We start from the raw sequence: 18,040 nt of genomic DNA on the forward strand, positions 1-18,040 counted from the left end.
GATGGCAGATACTCCCTTCACCCTGGCCAAAAAGGCTAAAATGACCAAAGAAAAAGTGGAAAACAGTTAAACATGAGAGGTTTAGGACAAAGTTTGTGTTTTTTCCATTGATTAAGCACTGCTTCCAGCCAAGAGTGATACCATGCCACATAGCTGCAGAAAAGGCACACATTGTTATCTTTTTACAAAAAAAACCCCAGCTGAACAAGAGAGGTTTTTGGACAAAGTTTGTGTTCTCCATTCTTTAAGCACCGGTTCGAGCAAAAGTACCGATTTGGCACCGGTATCGGATAAAACCTAAACGATACCCATCCCTATTAATAAGTGACTTTTATGTATATGTATATATATATATATATATGCCTGTATATATTGTGCTATTCTTAGTTATTGTCTCTCTCTGTTAATGTTTGTTTATAATGGAGCACTGTAACAAAAAATGATTTCCCCTAGGGATCAATAAAGTATTCTGAGTCTGATTCTGATGCAGTCTTAAAGAATTACAGTGTGTGCTATTGTACACAAGAACATCAGGATGTTTTACCAAACAAATTCTAATTTTGGCTTGGCATCAGTTTATGGCCCCGTCAGTCCCAGTGAGACGATTAGTTACACTGTGTGAAGCCACCCTCGCTCACAGAGAGAATAAGCTCTTCCAAAAAATAACTGTTACGTACAAAACAGCTCATGTATAACCAACTGCAGGAGCCGCAGATACAATCGCTGCAAAATCAGTAAATAGAAGCTCAGTAAGGCTAAAAATAATAAGCTAGGAAACAGTCAGTGTAGCACTGTGTATGTTTAGCTGCATTGCGGTCTTCATAAGGACCTTGTTATCACCTAAATCCACTTGTGGCTGCTGTAGGCTGGGACTATACTGCTGTAGGCTGGCACTACACTGCTGTAGGCTGGTAGCTTCCTAGTTGACCTGCCTGCCCTGTGCCATGTTTTTAAGCAGCTGGCACTGTGAGTGTGAGCTTTACTTACAGTGGTGGCCTTCAAACAGTGCAGACACTGAGGTACTGTTGTTCCTTCTGTGGTAATGCACAGTGTCTACATGTGGCTACATTGTATTTCTGTGTCTCTTGTTGAAAGCTTTGGAAAAGCTAAAAATGAGACCTCAGTTATTATTTTTCAATTGAGCATCGTCCAAGTCTAGAATAGACTGTGAGCAGTGATCTGATGGTGTGATGCAGTAACTTATCAACAAGAAGGACACACCCAAATAAAAACATCTCCCTTTACCTGTTTAGCCTGCACTGGCTGAACAGCTGTAAATTATTATTACTGCTAGGGCTGGGCCATATTATACCGTTCACGGTAATACCGGTATAATGTTAGGCAACGATAGGAAAATGAAATATCGCGATAGAATGGGAGTAAAACGCGCATGCGCAGTGCCTTTGTTTTCATACGCACATGGCCGCTTGTTGAGTGAAACAGATGAACCAGAATTGGTTTGTAAAAATGGTGCAACTTCAGTGATGTGGAACTGGTTTGGTGTTTGTCCGTCAGATACACGACAAAGCACATTTTTTTGCAGAACATGCAAGCGGGCTGTCGTTATTGTCGTATTTGTCGGACTAAGATGCTCTTAAATCTGGGAGTAATCTGGGTCCTAAACTCCGTCTTTTTCAGGTCAAACGAACACTGCAGCATCACCAAGAGTTAACTGTCTAAATTCTTTCATCTTTAATAAAACGATCAGCATTGCTGCTTTACCAGGTGTAACTATGAAGTTTAACTTCCAGGCATCCATGAAAACAAAATGTATTACATTTAACGGAGTTAGAAGTTAGCAGGAAGTTAGCGGAAGTTAGCGCGCTAGTTTCGCTAGTTACCTAAGCATGATATTGCATGTTCTGACTGAGAGATTTCTGGAAAAAAAAAAATCAAACGTACAGCTCTGCTATCACTTCCAACATAAATGAAGACAGGAAACTAAACAGCAGTGACGTTTGTAGGGTTACTGAAGTTGGGCTAGCTGGTATATAATTATATGCTACGTGCTCGCTAGCGACACAGCTATGTTAGCATAACATAAACAGTGAAGCTGGAGGACGAACACTTAACACTTTTCCACTTATAAAAGTTAACGTGAAGGTTCCTCATGGTTAGAGACAAATGCAATCGCATGGCAGGATGCTGTAAACGGACCAAACTTCAGTCAGGAGAACAACTGAGATAATCCATCCACAATACGAGGTTAGTCATTAATATACTGCAACAACATGGGAATAGAGCAGCTGCCAGAGAATTCAACATTAATGAATCAATGGTACAGAAGTGGAGGAAGCAAGAAGAATGAGTTTAATAAAGTTTGATTTATCTGACTGCTTTGTTTCGCTTAATGTGCCTTATAATCCCGTGCACCTTATGGTCCGAAAAATACGTACTGCACACTGCAGTTTAATGTTGCAAAGCACCTCTTTTTAACTTCAGTGGATATTATACATGGTTATGCTCAGGATATGTCAGCACATTTCTACTGGAAATGCCTTTTGGTTAAACTTTCAGCAAGGAATTTGCATTTGCACTGTTAAATTTTTATAAAGCTTTAATGTACATAAAAACCAGTTTCTTGTTTAAGTGAAAATAAATGGAAGGTTGTCTTTTTGCGCTAGTAAGGTTGTGGAGTTGTATTTTGTCTCGCATCAATTATATCGTCGGTTATATCGTTATCGCAAATTTTCAAATATATATCGTGATAAATATTTTTGGCCATATCACCCTGCTCTAATTACTGCTATAGTAGATATTTATTTATTTATTTACTATGAGCTGAAAATGACAAACAACACTGTAGAAAGAGAAGCAACAAAACATGATGAAAACACCTGAGAACACATCAAACTGTACTACTGTGTATCAAAGTTAAATTTCTTCAGAAAAATGTTCCCTGTCAGTGTTGAGCAGGTTAATCTTACTGCTGCGTGTGTTTAAAGATGAGATCATGTTGAAGACTTTATATTGTGTTTATAGCAGCCGTCCATAAGGAACGTGTCAGAGTACAATCAGCTGTTCATGAGTGTGACAGTTGGCTATCGATGTGTGCAGACAAACTGTTGCTGGGACATGGTCAGCTGTCATTGCTAATGTACTAAATGAGTTAATAACAGCGTTATCAAACTCCAGCTTCTCTGCATCACACACGCTGCCCAGCGGTTACTGTGTCACGCTGACACATCACTGAAGAACCTCCACTTACTCAGGCTGGCTGTGTTTCTGAAGCACAGACTGAGCTCACAGCATGCTGGTCTGCCATCAGCTTACAGTCAGAGAGCAGCAGGTTGTGCACAAACCACCAGAGAAAAAGTCGATGGCTTGCCTGCTTCTTGTTGTTCCCATGCTCATCGCTGCTGTCCACAGGATGCGTCTGAGGCAGCCTTCTACTGTCGGCCTACAGTAGCAGAACTATTCTCAGCTCAGTTTGGAGATTTGTTTTATGTTTTTTAGATGTAAAGAAACGCTCTCAGGCTTAATTGCAGTCAGATACTTTTGTGTGTTCTTGTGTCCATGCAGCTGTCCTAGCTTGACTATGTGATGGACAGTTATCTGCATATTCTGGTGAAATAGTAGCAAAGGGTACGTCCTGTGCAGATGGACACAGGAAGGGTCTGTATTATACAGACTAATGGCCAGACTGTTAACAGAACAGAATACAGAGGGTCACACAGCAGTGTCTCCTGGGACTTGGACAAAGCGTAACAAATAAAAAGCAGAGATTCAGTGATTCTGTTGATGTAAAGAAGTATTTGCAGTGACTTTGTGTCTGCTGATGTCCACATGACTGTCTGTGGGTTCCTGCTGTGGGACACAAGAACCTGCAGACCCTCATGTGGTAATAAATCTTCACCCCTCTGCTACCACAGGGACTTCTGGGTGTCATCCCATCGTCTTCCCACTCAGCCTGTATGACCCGGGTGCCGTGAAGCCCAGTGTGATTGTTTAGTACTTTGGTATGAAGTTCTAGCATCTGATGTTTTCCTGCTGGCTGCCCTCAGCAGTAAATCGAGTCAGAGCAGAGCCTGAGTCACTGTGAGAGCAGACAGATGAGGCTTGTACACACAGCCTGCCTCTGATTATGATGCACCAGTCTCTTCATATAAGAGCTTCCAGTCTCTGCAGAGCCTGCCAGAGCTGATGGAATTGTGTTACTGGTTTTCATGCATGGACTGAAAAGTAATTTAACTGATAATAAGGCAGGGCTGAAGAACATGTTTGCTTTGATTTACCTGTGATAAGGCATCAGCAGCAAAGCCATATGTCATCATTTCCTGTGTGGAAGCCAGTGTCAGTAACAGGGGCTGTTCTTCTGTGCATCTACAGACTGGTGTTCACATGGTTACCATGGAACTGGAACCAGAGACCAGTGTGCTGCTGGGTCCTGAAGTACTGCAGTCAACATGTGTCTGCAGTCGAGTGCTTTCATTTAAGGAGAACAAACGTATTGGATTTAGGGTTCAGAATTAAAGCCATTTTTATAAACAAGAACTCCATTTTCAGACACTAAAAATGGGAAAACATCATTTTCAATGTAGGTTCTTGTTTGTTTGGTAGTTAACGACTCCAGAAACCATGAACATAAAAATTCTTTGTTTCTTCTGTACAGATGCCCTGTTGGGCTCAGATAAGTGAGGAACTTTCCATCTCTTTGGAAAGTCTTGGATGTTTTTGCAGTATGCTTTGATTCGTAACCTGATGTAGTAAACCTGTCTCTGCCAACCCAGGGAAAGATGGTCTCCATTGAGTGGTCTTCCTTTTGTCCTGTTAATGCTGCTGAACTGATGAGTGTTAACTTCTGGTAAGATTGGACCGAATGGTTGATTTGGTCGTTCTTGCAGATGCTACTAACTCTCTGATGGAATAATGATGGATCCTCATGTCCAGAGTCCAAGAGTTAGGCGAACCTTCTGAGACGGGCTAAGAAAAGATGGAGGACAGTAATGTCTTCAGTTATTAGTATGGACGAGTCACTGTGTATGTACACACACTAATAATCCCTGTTTTTAAACCGTGCTAAGGTCCAAACTGCAGGCTCAACACCGGCTCTTGGATGCTGAACTAATGTAATCAGCTGGTCTGTGTGTCGTTCAGTGGTGGGGAGCTGGTTTCCTACTGGTGCACATGGGAATCCCCTGAGTGGAGGAAACTGGAGTTATCAGTGTTTCGTCAGGGTCACAATCAGCAAACGTAAAACAAAATGTGTGATTCAGTGTAATGAATATAGGGAAGCTCACCTTTCATATAAAAAAGCCTTTTCGTATTTATGCAGATGCACTCGTTTGTCTCACTTGATTAAAGCCATTCTGGTTTTAATCAACGAGTGCTGTAGCTGTAACCAAGGCCACATTTCCACCACTGTAAACTGGATAAACTGGAACCACACAGCAGTTTATATAAGTTAGTGAACCTGAGTGATGCAGCTCTGTGATCCTGCTAACACATGTCAGTGATTTCCCTCGCCTCTGTCAGTGCGCCCCAGGGTGGCTGTGGCTACAATGTAGCTTGCCATCACCAGTGTGTGAATGTGTGCGTGAATGGGTGGATGACTGGATATGTAAAGCGCTTTGGGGTCCTTAGGGACTAGTAAAGCGCTATATAAATACAGGCCATTTACCATTTATTTAGCTGGTTTAGAAATAACGAAGGCTGGATGTGATTCATGAACCTGACTGAAAAATGCTGATACATGCATCATGGAGCTCAGTTTGTCTACTATTAGAATGAGTTTGATGATCTTTGATGAATTATTTGGACCCAAGAATCAGACTGAAATGCAAAGTTTACACAGTGATATTAAGACGAGCGTGGTGAAGAGAACGACGGTGGCAGTCAGGCAGGTTTCCAGTTAGTGTGGGTGTGTGGATCTCTTACTTATGTTCTGGATGAAGACACCTGTGTAAAGCTTATTGAGGGCGTGGGCTGCTGTCCAGTGGAAACTGGCCTGTAGAGGTGGAGAGCAGGAGGCTGGTGAGAATGAAAGTGAGCAGCATCAGAAACGATGAACAGTGATCTGATTCAGACGAGCAGATGGAGGAACAGCTCCACCCAGGAGCACAGAGCAGGTGACGGCCGCCCATCAGTCCACCTGAAGCAGAGGACCAGAGAAAAAGAGCCCGGCCACCTCGAGGAGCAAACAGACGAACGGCAGGCTGAAGTTAGCTTGTTAAGGACTCAGTGTGCTGACTTCATGGTATGCACTGAGTTAATACTGGTTAAATATTAGATATGTTAATTCATCAGTTTCCCTGTGCAGAGCTGTGTTTTTGGAAAAGCTCGTCCAGTTTGGGATAAATGATATTTTGGCTTGTAGCTAATCACTGTTGAGGCTGGCACAGGAGGGTCAGTGTACGCAGGAGGGTCAGTGTACAGTGGCTTAACAGTCAGTCAGTGAAATCACTGTAGAGGGAGAACTATAGTCAAAACTAAAGCAATAACCTCACTTCCTGTTTTATTTTGATAGTCTCTGTCTCCGTTTCCCCTTAGTTTGAGCCGTGTTCCCACCTGTGGTCTGGTTATCCTCAGTGTGTTCGTGTCCTCAGCCGCCCTCTGCTCATGTTTCCTTAGTAGTTTCCTTTCCTAGTTTCTTCCTGGTTGCAATTTTTTGCATTTCCTTTGAGCCTGTGGGGATGGCTGTCTGTCTCCGAGTGCTGCTCCAGTACACGGCCATAGACTGGTATAAATAAACAGCTGTGGTTTTAATGGGAGGACAGTCTCAGCTTGGACAACTCGCAGGTACAAAAATTGAGAAATGATTTAATGTGAATAGTTGATATCACTGTGTCGTGGTTGGATACGTGTTTGATGACCGGTGTTTCTAATCTCACGTCAGCCTGACAGAGGCTCAGTGACTCACTCAGCCTGAGACACTGTTAGAGACACATGGTTTTTCTAGGACACACACTCACCCTTCTCCTCCTTCAGATCAATAATCTATTTTATCTTTTGTAAGTGGAAAAGCCCGTGGTCACGGTCTTCTGGGAGGAGCGCTCTTTTTATTTTTGCTAACTGGGTTGGAAATAAACCTTTAAGTAACACAGCAGTTGTCTGATCCATCCAGAATTTGGGTCACGTCGCCCTTCGGATAAGAAAATGTTGTATTAAAAGCTGATGATTGAAGCAGTTTTGAACCTCTCTGACCGTTCTGCAGGAAACACATGATTAGAGCTTTGAGAACTGGGCCATGTCATATAAAGGCCCTCTGGGCTCTGTTGTGCTTGGATTTATGCATATTTGAAGCTTTTTCCTCTCTGACAGATCTGATGAGTTTCTCCAGGTAGAGCTGATGAGTTAGGAGGCTCATGAAAAAACTGAAAGGGAGGAGTTTAGGTGCTAAAAACAAGGAGCGTGAATCAGAGTGATGGGAACCTGTTACCTGTTAGGTTTGCACCTGTGCAGTTGTTGTACATCATTACCACAGGGGCATAATGTGGGCAAAGTCCAAATCTTTAAGGAAACGCAGTCTGAATAAGGAACAGGAAGTGTTTGTCTTACATAAACTGGTTATCGCTGTCAGCTAACACCAACCTTGTTACTGATTTACTGCAGCGCTGCTGGTCACGTGTTTTGCTCTGTGTTCTACTCGCTGTTCTCGGTTCTGTTTCCAAGTCTAAAGACAAGAACGTTCCTACACTGGAAGCCAAGGTTTCAATGAAGAGACGCTTAAACCAGTATAGACACAACCATGTTAGACACTGACCACAGCTCTGCAGGAGGATTATTCCACAAGGCCTGGTTATTGTCTGTGTCTGCTAGTAAGCAGCAGTTTTGTTCTACAGGTGAAACGTGTGTAGTGTGACTGTAGATGCACAATCACAGCATTGCCAGCTGAGGTCTGTAGTGAGTTTGCATTGTTTTAAAGAACTCTTGAACTGGAGATCAACACCCATACACACATTACACACTGCCTTTAATTACTGGAGCCTGACAAACTGAACACACCTGAGTGTGACAGGATTTGAGGACACCTGATACACCTGAACAGTTCTACCTGTAGATCTGACTGACAGTAATAATGATGCCTACTGCTGACTGTGCCTGATATTTAAAAACAAGCTTCATTTATTATTCTGCTCACTGTAAAAATGAATAAATAATCCAGTGTTACAACATTGATTGTCAAACATGATGAAACACACCTGTTAAAGATGGTGGTGTATGATACCGCTGACAGAGGCCAGTTGTCACAGTCAGAGTAATCAGACTAAAGCTGTGCTGTGAAGGAAGTTGTTGTGAGTTAGTGACACACTGTTTCCTCTCCAGCTCGCAGGTGTGAGTTTGAGAGTTATTCCAGTACTTCTGATGTGAGGTTTTCTATTTGAGAGGAGCCACAGTATGCAGAGTGGTACACAGTGTTAATGCTGTGCGTCTGTATGTGATGACAGGTAAGGAATTATAGCCTTACATTCACAGAGCGTTCAGACAGACATGTGATGAAATACACACCCCGTTGCTCCTACTCTTTCACATCGTATTATAAATATTGTTTGACAGTTACTTTATAATTGTGTTGTGTAGATCCAGAAACATGTTGTTAGGTGTGAGGTGGTACTGTGCTCCTGCTCATCACATACAGCTGACTCTTTGTTCAGTTGTTGGTTTTTCAGCTTTAGTCAGAAACACAACAGATTTAAACACAAATAACTGTCATCCTGTTACCCCATCTAATACACTGTTACAAACTGGCAGGACTGATGACCCACATTACTGTTAACAGATGGTCACTCAATGCTACCTTAATGACAGCTTAACAGATAGCTAATATTGGGTAATGATAACTTTGGCTGCATCCCTGTCTGATGGATCAGATGGATCTGCTTTTTCCATCTGACAAAGCTTTGACGCTGGATGTGCTTCCTGGTGCAACCCTCCCAGTTATCTGGGCTTGGGACCAGCACTGGGAGTACACTAGCTTGTGTCTTTCCGAGCTAGCTAATAGCTATTGGGTAATTGCTAATAGCTGAGCAGCTAACATTACTGTGTGTGCTAGCCAGGCAGCTTTACTGCCACCTTGAGACAAAGTGTTGTGAAGCTCAGCTGCTTCAGGTGATGGTGAGGTGGTTTGCAGCTGGAGCACCACAAACACTGTTGATACTGATGGTGTCACAACTGATCATAATTGTGAGTAACTGAAAGTCAATATTTTGTTCTCATAACCCTGACTTCCAAACAAAACTTTGCTGTAATTGCTGGGGCGATCGTGGCTCAAGAGTTGGGAGTTCGCCTTATAATCGGAAGGTTGCCGGTTCGAGCCCCAGCTTGGACAGTCTCGATCGTTGTGTCCTTGGGCAAGACACTTCACCACTACTGGTGGTGGTCAGAGGGCCCGGTGGCGCCAGTGTCTGGCAGCCTCGCCTCTGTCAGTGCGCCCCAGGGTGTCTGTGGCTACAATGTAGCTGTACATTCACAGTGTGTGAATGGGTGGATGACTGGTTGTGTAAAGTGCTTTGAGGTCTTTAGGGACTAGTAGAAACGCTATACAAATGCAGGCAATTTACCATGTAATTTAATAAAAATGTGTCTAACTTTTAATTCTGCAAATATCTAATTGAAGAAAACATCTGATCTGATGAATCTCCTGCATTTAAAGTGGTTGGCATGTCCCACTATTGAACTTCTGCAGTAAATAGTGTTAGCCTGGAGCACATCTGTTCAAAGGGCTAATCCACAAAAGGCTGGTCTCTGTGCGCCCACTGGGCAACCCCTTCAGCTGGCACAAACAAGCTGTACAACAATAGTGTTGCTGAAGCTAGCGTTGGCCAAAGAGAGCTAGGCTAAGCTGCTCTGCTAAGCAAGCTGGTTTCCAAAGCTTCACTCTGGGTTTCCCCATTATCTACCCTGCAGTGTCTCTTTCTTCACTGCATCACTGTTTTACTCACATTTATGTTTAATTTCTCTGTTCATTGCACCACATGCCTGATCAGGTCACTTTGCTTTGCTCTGTTGTTGTAGAAGTTCTGAACTCAGCATCCAGCACCTGATCTGGTCCAGAAGAAGCACACACAAAGGAGCATTTGACCAAAGATTTGTGTAGTCTGGTACATTGTTGTGTATGTGCAGCGTGTGTTCCAGCTCTTAACATTACGAGGTTTCAGCAGCCTAATAATAAGCAATCTAATAAGCTCAACCACTGTATAGACTACGTATAAGACAAATGGAGGTTTGTATGAATATGTGTCCAAACAGACTGAGTCTTTGTAAAATTCAAAATCACCAGTCATTCAAACAGTAAAACAGTCATTCAGTGTCCTATGGTTTTTAATGACTTCATCAGTTTTAGCCCCCCTCTACTACCCCCTCTTCTACTACTACTCTTGGTGTGCTTGGATCAGTGTCCTGTTGCATTGCCTCACATCTGACTCTACAATGCTTTGTTGTACAGACGAGTTCATGATCAGATCCTGTGGTTGCATTCAAGCCCAAATCATCAGCGCCGTGCTTGATAGCTGGTTTGATGTGTTGGTGCTGTTTGTGGGGTTGCCACTTTGCAACACTAACCTGTGCTGCATGTTCTCTGTACTGAACAGAGGCGTTCCCCTGGCAACCCTTACAAAGAAGCCACAAACTGTAATATTGTATCGTATGGTGGCTGTAATGCTCGTTGATGATTAGTTAAGTCATTTGATTAGCAGCAGCTCGCTGCTCCTAAAGCTGTGGAACACAGCTGTGCTTTCTTCTTCTGCATTTTGACTTAGTGCAGCATGGCGTTATGATATTATAGCAGTAGTCCATTTGAGCTTATAGCTAGATGATTTTGTTTCATTATATGTAAAACCCGAGGATTTAAAGAGGGTGTACTTTTTGATTTTACCATAACTTTAGTCCAGCCTTCAAATCAAGAACTTCATTAGCTTCATTAGCTTTGACAGGGTGTCCAAAATTAAAAGTTACTTTACAATCCTGTTTCTCATCAGTGTGAAATAAATAAAGCTGTGTGACAGTGAATAGTATTAAGTCATGTGAACAAAAGCTGGGTGATGTTAGCCTGTCCCATCCCAGCAGAGCGCCTCTTGTGCAGCTCGTCTTCGTTCAGAGTGGAAGCATTGCACTGACCGCTTCTGCAGTGCTGCTTTTCTAACACTGTGTATAACCTTTCTCCGTCACTGTGAAGGAATGCAAAAAATGTTTGCTCAGCCTCCCCTGGTGTTGCAACACGGGCAGGCAAGCGTGTTCTTATGGTGGACTTGATCGTGCTCACATGTGAAACACAGAGACTCAAACAGAGACTTAGTTCAGTCACAGAGAGGCTGTTACCTGATAAACGGTGTTGAAGCCAAATCACAGATGTTTTCTGTTTATTGCTCACATCCTGATACATCACAGTTGCTTTCTGAACACTATTTTCCTGTTGGATCAGCATACACACGTATGTTGTCTTCATGCTACAGGTGGAAGTGATCGTTCTCGTGTCTCAAGCCCAGCTGAGGAATCTGACGACATCGTCTTTGTTTTTGTCTCATTGTGTTTGATAAAAATGTTTTTGCACTGGCCCAGAGCAGAAAACTAACAGGGCTGAGCTCATAGGCTGGCCTCAGCGCTCAGGGCATTCACACACATATAGCAGCAGGATAGTGTTAGCTATTGGTAATGTTTTTACTCTCGTCTCTGAGAAGTTGTTCATGTATTTATTTTTCATGTGGCCACCAAGTAGATCATTTATTGTAACTCATTTTGTTGCCTCAACCTTCACCAGAAGCCTTGAATTTGAACGTGTGGCATTAAACAGAAAAGGGTCTCATGGTCTCTGTGAGCAGCGCTGCTGCTTCTGTGTCTCAGTAGAATAATAGTTAAAAGTTGTTTGGGGTCCACACAGTGATGCAAACCAACAACACGAAGCGTTAGAGCTGAACTGACCCAACGTATGTCCAAAGAAACAAACATTACTGTTGGCTGACCTTCATATAATGATCGTTGTGCTTTCAATAACTGAATAATTATCTTTGTCCAGCACAGTTTTGATCTCACAGTCCTTTTTTATGATGGAGTAAAATAACATTGTCACATACGCTCTTCAGGCCGTGTCCAGAATCAGGGCTGGAAGTGTCATGCAGGATGTGCTGCAATAGGCACAGTCACTAAAAATAGAGGTGAGCTTTATATTTAGGGTAAAACGTGTTGCCTGCAGAGCAGGGTGGTGCTGCTGGAGTCAGAGCTTGCTCTGCCATCTTGTGGGCAGCCAGCTGTAACTGCAGCGTGGGTGCAGACGGTGAAAAGCCTCAGTCATGTGATGTGATCCTTTCTCAGTGAGAAACATTTGATGCTCAACGGCAAGAAGGAATAGGAAAAATGGTGTTTGTATGGCACGGAGCTTCATTTGAGGTGACAGGAGGCTGAAGAGGAGCAGCCACAGGGGACTGTGGAGGGAACAGAGGAGGAGAACGCGGGGCTGTTCGCTGAGAGCAGGAGTAGGAGGAGAAAGGCAGCGTGAGGGAAGCAGCAGCAGGAGAGCACCATGAGATTCCCAGTATGAAGGAGCCGGAACATTCTGCTGGAGGGATGCTGCTCCTGCTGCTGTTCTACATTCGAGTCAAAGGTAAGGTGAGCGTGGAGCACATCGGGTCATCTGAGGCGTGTGCAGAGAAAGGTCGCACGAGGGCTGAGCGAAGGTGCCAGCGATGATGATGTCATTAAAGGAAATGGCTTGTTTGGATGTTTCAGCGTTTTAATCCTGGAATTAGTGGAATTGTTGAACACTTCATTTGGTTTCAGCGCAAAGACACAAGAACGAGATCCATCTCATTATATCAGTTAGAGAGAATAACAGGAAGTATTTTTAATTGAACGCCTCCCCTGTGTTGTTTTGCCGCGAGTATGGGAGTCTTTCTGACAGCCTCGTTCCCAGTACAACCAGTGTCAAACCCACAGTGTCTCCCTATCCTCAGTTGGGACCAGGAGTAAGGCTGTGTCTGTATTTCAGCTTTTTGACTTGATGGCTTTAGTTAAGTTCCCGTACACGCTCTACACGCTGTGTTCCTGCTGAAAGTCATTTATTCAGATGTTACGGCTGAGATGCATCACTGAGCACGACAGACTGAGCATCCGACTTTAAAACAGACACTTTGAAGGTACCGCTGGAAACGATCTGTGTTGTTGACTACGATGAGCATTTATAAGTTCATACATGCTTAAATTTGTTTCATAGGCTGAAGTTCCCAGTCACACCATGCTCACATATTCTTTTATGAAACAAGAACTTTTCACAGATTTCTAAGGCAGCATGTTGGCGAGTGTTTGCTTTAACAGCAGAGGATGCAGCAAACAAACCTGAGGACACGCCCTGCATCTGTGATTATCTCAGGATAAGATTCAAAGGTGGCTCCTGAATAAAAACTGCTCATACATAAATAATACATAAACAGTTCATATTGTCACAGTTCATTTGATTCCGTAGAAAGTTCGTATAAAGTTGTCCATAATAATCCCATAATAATAATGATAATAATAATGAAGATTTTATGGGACTTTGTTGTGTAGTTTTGTCTCCTTCTCTTCCAGCACAGTAAGTCTGTTGTGTTATCACAGACGGTCTAACGGTGTCAAAAACACCTCGGGGCTGTTTTATTGATCTGCTTCAGCTTCTTTGGGAGCCAATAATAGCCTCGCTTTATGTAACAGCCTTAAAAACTGGCAGCAGAGAGTAACTTGGCCCAGTCGGTCTGTATTTCCTGAGAACGTGCTCGCTGTGTCGCTGATGAACGCTGCTGCTAATTCCTTTAAGAGTCAGTGAAAACAATCAGTTTGACTCTTAAAGCTCGCTGTTTCCTTTTTTCTGCGCGAGTCTGAGGGGAGGGGTGGGTGTTGTTGGTAACGTATATGCTGCTACTTTCCTGTTAGTGAGAGGAACAATGTCTGGAAGTGAGTCAAACCCTTGTAAATGTCCTGTTCTGGAGAGATTTGGTAGTACCACCCTGCTCTCCTGCTCCACAGCTCGCTGCGTAAGTCACAGTATATCTCCGATAGGCTGTCTGCTCGTCTTCATCCCTCCAGTGGACAAGATGGCGGGACTGTGTGCTTTGGCCTTTGCATCTGGAGGTATGGTATCGTTTGATTCGCCTGCTCTGCTTTGCTCATTCACTTTGGGCCATTCTTACTATCACCTTGGCAGAAATGTGGGACAATGCAACACTTGTTCTCCTCAGGGGTATGCTGTACTAGGTCAGCTCTTTGAAGCTTTGCCAGTCAGTGCAAGTGAAGTGTAGCAGAGTTTACAGCACATTTGGGCTGTGAGAGGTCCTGTGATGGTTCTTTAATGGGAGGCATGGAGCTCTAACCACAGTCGACTGTTTGTGTTTCACAGCTGCTCATCTGAATTTTAACACCTAAAAGAACATGGATGAGACCGGGGAATCCCATTGGTCTATTTACCATATCTTGTGGTTAACACCAATGTTTGAGTTAAAACTGCACAATATCACGATGCTGACAGGGGCATCATGCTAACTCTCAGGTTAACATTACCCTCGTTCTCCAGCACTATGCATCTACTAGTTCCTTCAACAATACTCTTACTTTACCAAGCACATGATCTTTTCACTGGCTGACTGAGATGTGCTCCTGCTGTGTCCGAGGCTAGGAGTCGAGTCAGGCTGTCATTTTAAATTCAACTCAGTTCTTGCCTCAAGCCACTTTATATTGTAAGGTAAAGACCCTGCAGTATTAGAAAGCAAATCATTAGCAAGCAGTTGTTGACAGTGGGAAGGAAAAACTACCGTGTAAGAGGAAGAAACCTGCGGCAGAAGCAGGCTCAGGACAGAGGGTCGGGGTAGAGACGGGACAAACTGTAGGAGAGACGGCCATACTTTAATCGATTTATAAACACAGAGGAGCAAAGAGGAAATGCTCAGTGTATCATGGGAAGCCCCTCAGCAGCCCAAGCATATTGCACCATAAGTAGGGGGTTGTTCAGGATCACCTGATCCAGCCCAACTATAAGCTTTATCACACAGCTTTCAGTCTAATCTGTCTCCTGAATCCACACCAGGACCTGGTTCCACAGGTGGCCTTCACATGCTTACACGCAGGTGTATTCTTTGAAGCATCTCTTTTGGGGCCAGTGCCTTTAAAGAAGCCGTTTACATATAAGATAAGATAAGATAACCTTTGTTAGTCCCACACGTGGGAAATTTGTTTTGTCACAGCAGGAAGTGGACAGTGCAAGAGTTATGAGGCAAAAATTAGAATACAATAAGAATAAATACAGTACACAGCTGTACAGAATAGAATAAAATAATATACTATATACAGTAGAATAAAATAGAATAAAAATATACAATAAGATAAAAATAGAATACGAATGCTATATACAACTGAGTAAAAATACAACGATGCCAGAAAAGATTATTGCACTTAGTGTTATTGCACATGTGTGGATGTGTGTGTTTGTTCAGTTAAAGTCTTTGTTGTGGAGTCTGACAGCAGTGGGGAGGAAAGACCTGCGAAATCTCTCCGTCCCACACCGTGGGTGCCGCAGTCTCCCACTGAAGGAGCTGCTCAGTGCTGTCACAGTCTGCTGCATGGGGTGGGAGACGTTGTCCAACAGGGATGACAGCTTAGCCGCCATTCTCCTGTCACTCACCACCTCCACTGGGTCCAGAGGGCATCCTAGAACAGAGCTGGCCCTTCGGATCACCCTGTTCAGTCTCTTCCTGTCCCCAGCAGAGATGCTGCCGCCCCAGCAGACCACACCATAAAAGATAGCAGAAGCCACCACAGAGTCATAGAAGGTCTTCAGGAGTGGGCCCTCCACCCCAAACGACCTGAGTCTCCGCAGCAGGTACAACCTGCTCTGCCCTTTCCTGTAGAGGGCGTCTGAGTTATGAGTCCAGTCCAGTCTGTTGTTCAGATGAACACCAAGGTACCTGTAGCTGTCCACAGCCTCAATGTCCATACCCTGGATGTTCAGTGGTTGCAGTGGAGAATGCTTGTGCCTGCGGAAGTCTACCACCAGCTCCTTGGTTTTACTGGCGTTGATCTGGAGGTAGTTCAGCTGGCACCAGTCCACAAAGTCTTGAGTCAGTCCTCTGTACTCCTTGTCGTCCCCATCAGTGATGAGGCCGACTATTGCAGAGTCATCAGAGAACTTCTGCAGGAAGCACATATTCGCAGCCATTGAATATTGATCGATTGGGATGTATTAGTTTGAGTGGTAGAGCCACTCTGTTAACACAGTAATCAAATACAGTGCACTGAGAATGAAAACACTGAAACTGAGAGTGTGTCCTAATGATCCTGGCCATGTCAGAGGGGACACGTGTCAGTGACACAGGCCCACACAGGATCTGAGTGGATAAAACATTCCCCCACAGTGCAGCTGTGGTGCACAGACACCAGAGCAGTGTTTGCAGCAGCCTGTAACCATCAGTCTTTCTACTGATTTATTATTATCCATCCATCCATTTGCTTCCGCTTATCCTTTTCAGGGTTGCGGGGGGCGCTGGAGCCTATCCCAGCTGTCATAGGGCGAAAGGCGGGGTACACCCTGGACAGGTCGCCAGTCTGTCGCAGGGCTAACACATAGGGACAGACAACCATTCACACTCACATTCACACCTAGTGGCAATTTGGATTATTCAATTAACCTATCCCCACAAGCTGCATGTCTTTGGACGGTGGGAGGAAGCCGGAGTACCCGGAGAGAACCCACGCAAACACGGGGAGAACACGCAAACTCCACACAGAAAGACCCCGGCCTGATGGTGGAATTGAACTCAGGACCTTCTTGCTGTGTGGCAACAGTGCTAACCACCGTGCCACCGTGCTGCCCCATATTTATTATTAATGCTCTGATTATGAAGGTTCCCCCCGACAAGTCTGTATGGCACAAAGGAGGAAACTCGTGTGTTGAAGCTCCTTCTGTCTCATGGTTTTATCAACACACTGAGCTAATTGTTGCAATTTACCACTTTGCACTTAATGATTTAATCATACTGTATTTAGCATTGTGTGGGCATGTGCTGTGTGTTAAATCACACATAGGTTTCCTCACACGTCTCCCCACATTAGCATGTGGTGTCTCATCCCCATCTCCCTCACCCACCAGTAAGAAGAAAATAGTGGGTAACTATGGAAACACACTGCAGTGGTTCTCTTTTTCTTTGGAGGGCTTAAGAAGATTTAAGGGAGTTCACAGACAAAACTGTAAAGAGCGAGGCCTGTTTGTGCTTCAGATCTCCACAGCCTGGCTTCACACAGACCCAAAGCAGCCACAGCTTCTTGTTGTTTGTGCATTAAACATAGCAGAGTCACTCTACAGCAGGGCTACTTTAGTGACACGAGGTCTCTGTGACTTCAGTTTTGCCTTTAATGCCCAGTAAGCTGGTCATGCTTTGGTGCATTTCAGTCCTTGTTTCTATGGTTCTCATGTGCAAATAGAAACGAGCGCTTCATTTTTGGCTTGGACGAGGCTCGCACCACACTGCACGCTTTAAAGTGACGTGCAAGCAAGATAGCTACACCAGCTGCTCATTAATCAGCCAGTCACATAGCTTTAAGCCTGTAAACATGGACGACCTGCAGAAATTCAAAGTAAACATTAGAATTCTGTGTGGCTGACCTCGACCATCCATGGTGACCACAGCGTGCCCATTTTATCTATGTGCACAGCATGCACGCCAGCTCCAAGGCAACAGCACAAGCATGCAGTATATGGAGGTGATGCACTGTCCCAGCTGCTGCTCTGCAGAGGTGTCAGCCCCTACGTCAGCTCAGCACTAAGAGTGGATAAGGATATCGATTCAGGAGTCACTGATCCACCTCGCTAACATCTACACCGAAAATCTGAGGAGTAACAGGGACTGAAAGAACAACTGGAGCAGCTGCACAGATCCCTCACACTGCCTGGCCTGTGGTAGAGGACCTTAGCCTGATGAACACACAAATACTGTTTTATATATTACACACACAGTGATGCTGAACATGAGAATGCACAGACGTGTACACGACGCAGAGTAGAAATCAGATTCAGCACCACGGTGAGGTCTGCTTTCAGAAGATTTATCGTCTGTTTGCACCTTTACTGACAGGTTCTGACATCCTCATG

The 18,040-nt window shown here is 44.1% G+C and overlaps 1 protein-coding gene across 5 annotated transcripts in view; it reads left to right on the forward strand.

Annotated features, from left to right (window-relative positions):
- The window catches only part of prkcz (protein kinase C, zeta), a 112,817-nt gene that overhangs the window by 44,349 nt on the left and 50,428 nt on the right, over window positions 1–18,040 (forward strand). The window contains exon 1 of one of the 5 annotated variants that reach the window (XM_085258573.1): window positions 12,239–12,535. The exons of 3 other annotated variants lie outside the window; for them this stretch is intronic. In XM_085258573.1, the coding sequence (XP_085114699.1) occupies window positions 12,469–12,535 (67 nt within the window). In that variant the 5' untranslated portion in view covers window positions 12,239–12,468. Of the gene's footprint in view, window positions 1–12,238; window positions 12,536–13,982; window positions 14,035–18,040 lie in introns of those variants that run through there. One more of the 5 variants, XM_085258574.1, reaches the window with a different exon arrangement.

This window comes from Mchenga conophoros, linkage group LG20 (assembly GCF_057382185.1).
Source record: "Mchenga conophoros isolate Kocher_MC1m ecotype Shallow Benthic linkage group LG20, M_conophoros_male_GT1.1, whole genome shotgun sequence".
Lineage (NCBI taxonomy): Eukaryota > Metazoa > Chordata > Actinopteri > Cichliformes > Cichlidae > Mchenga > Mchenga conophoros.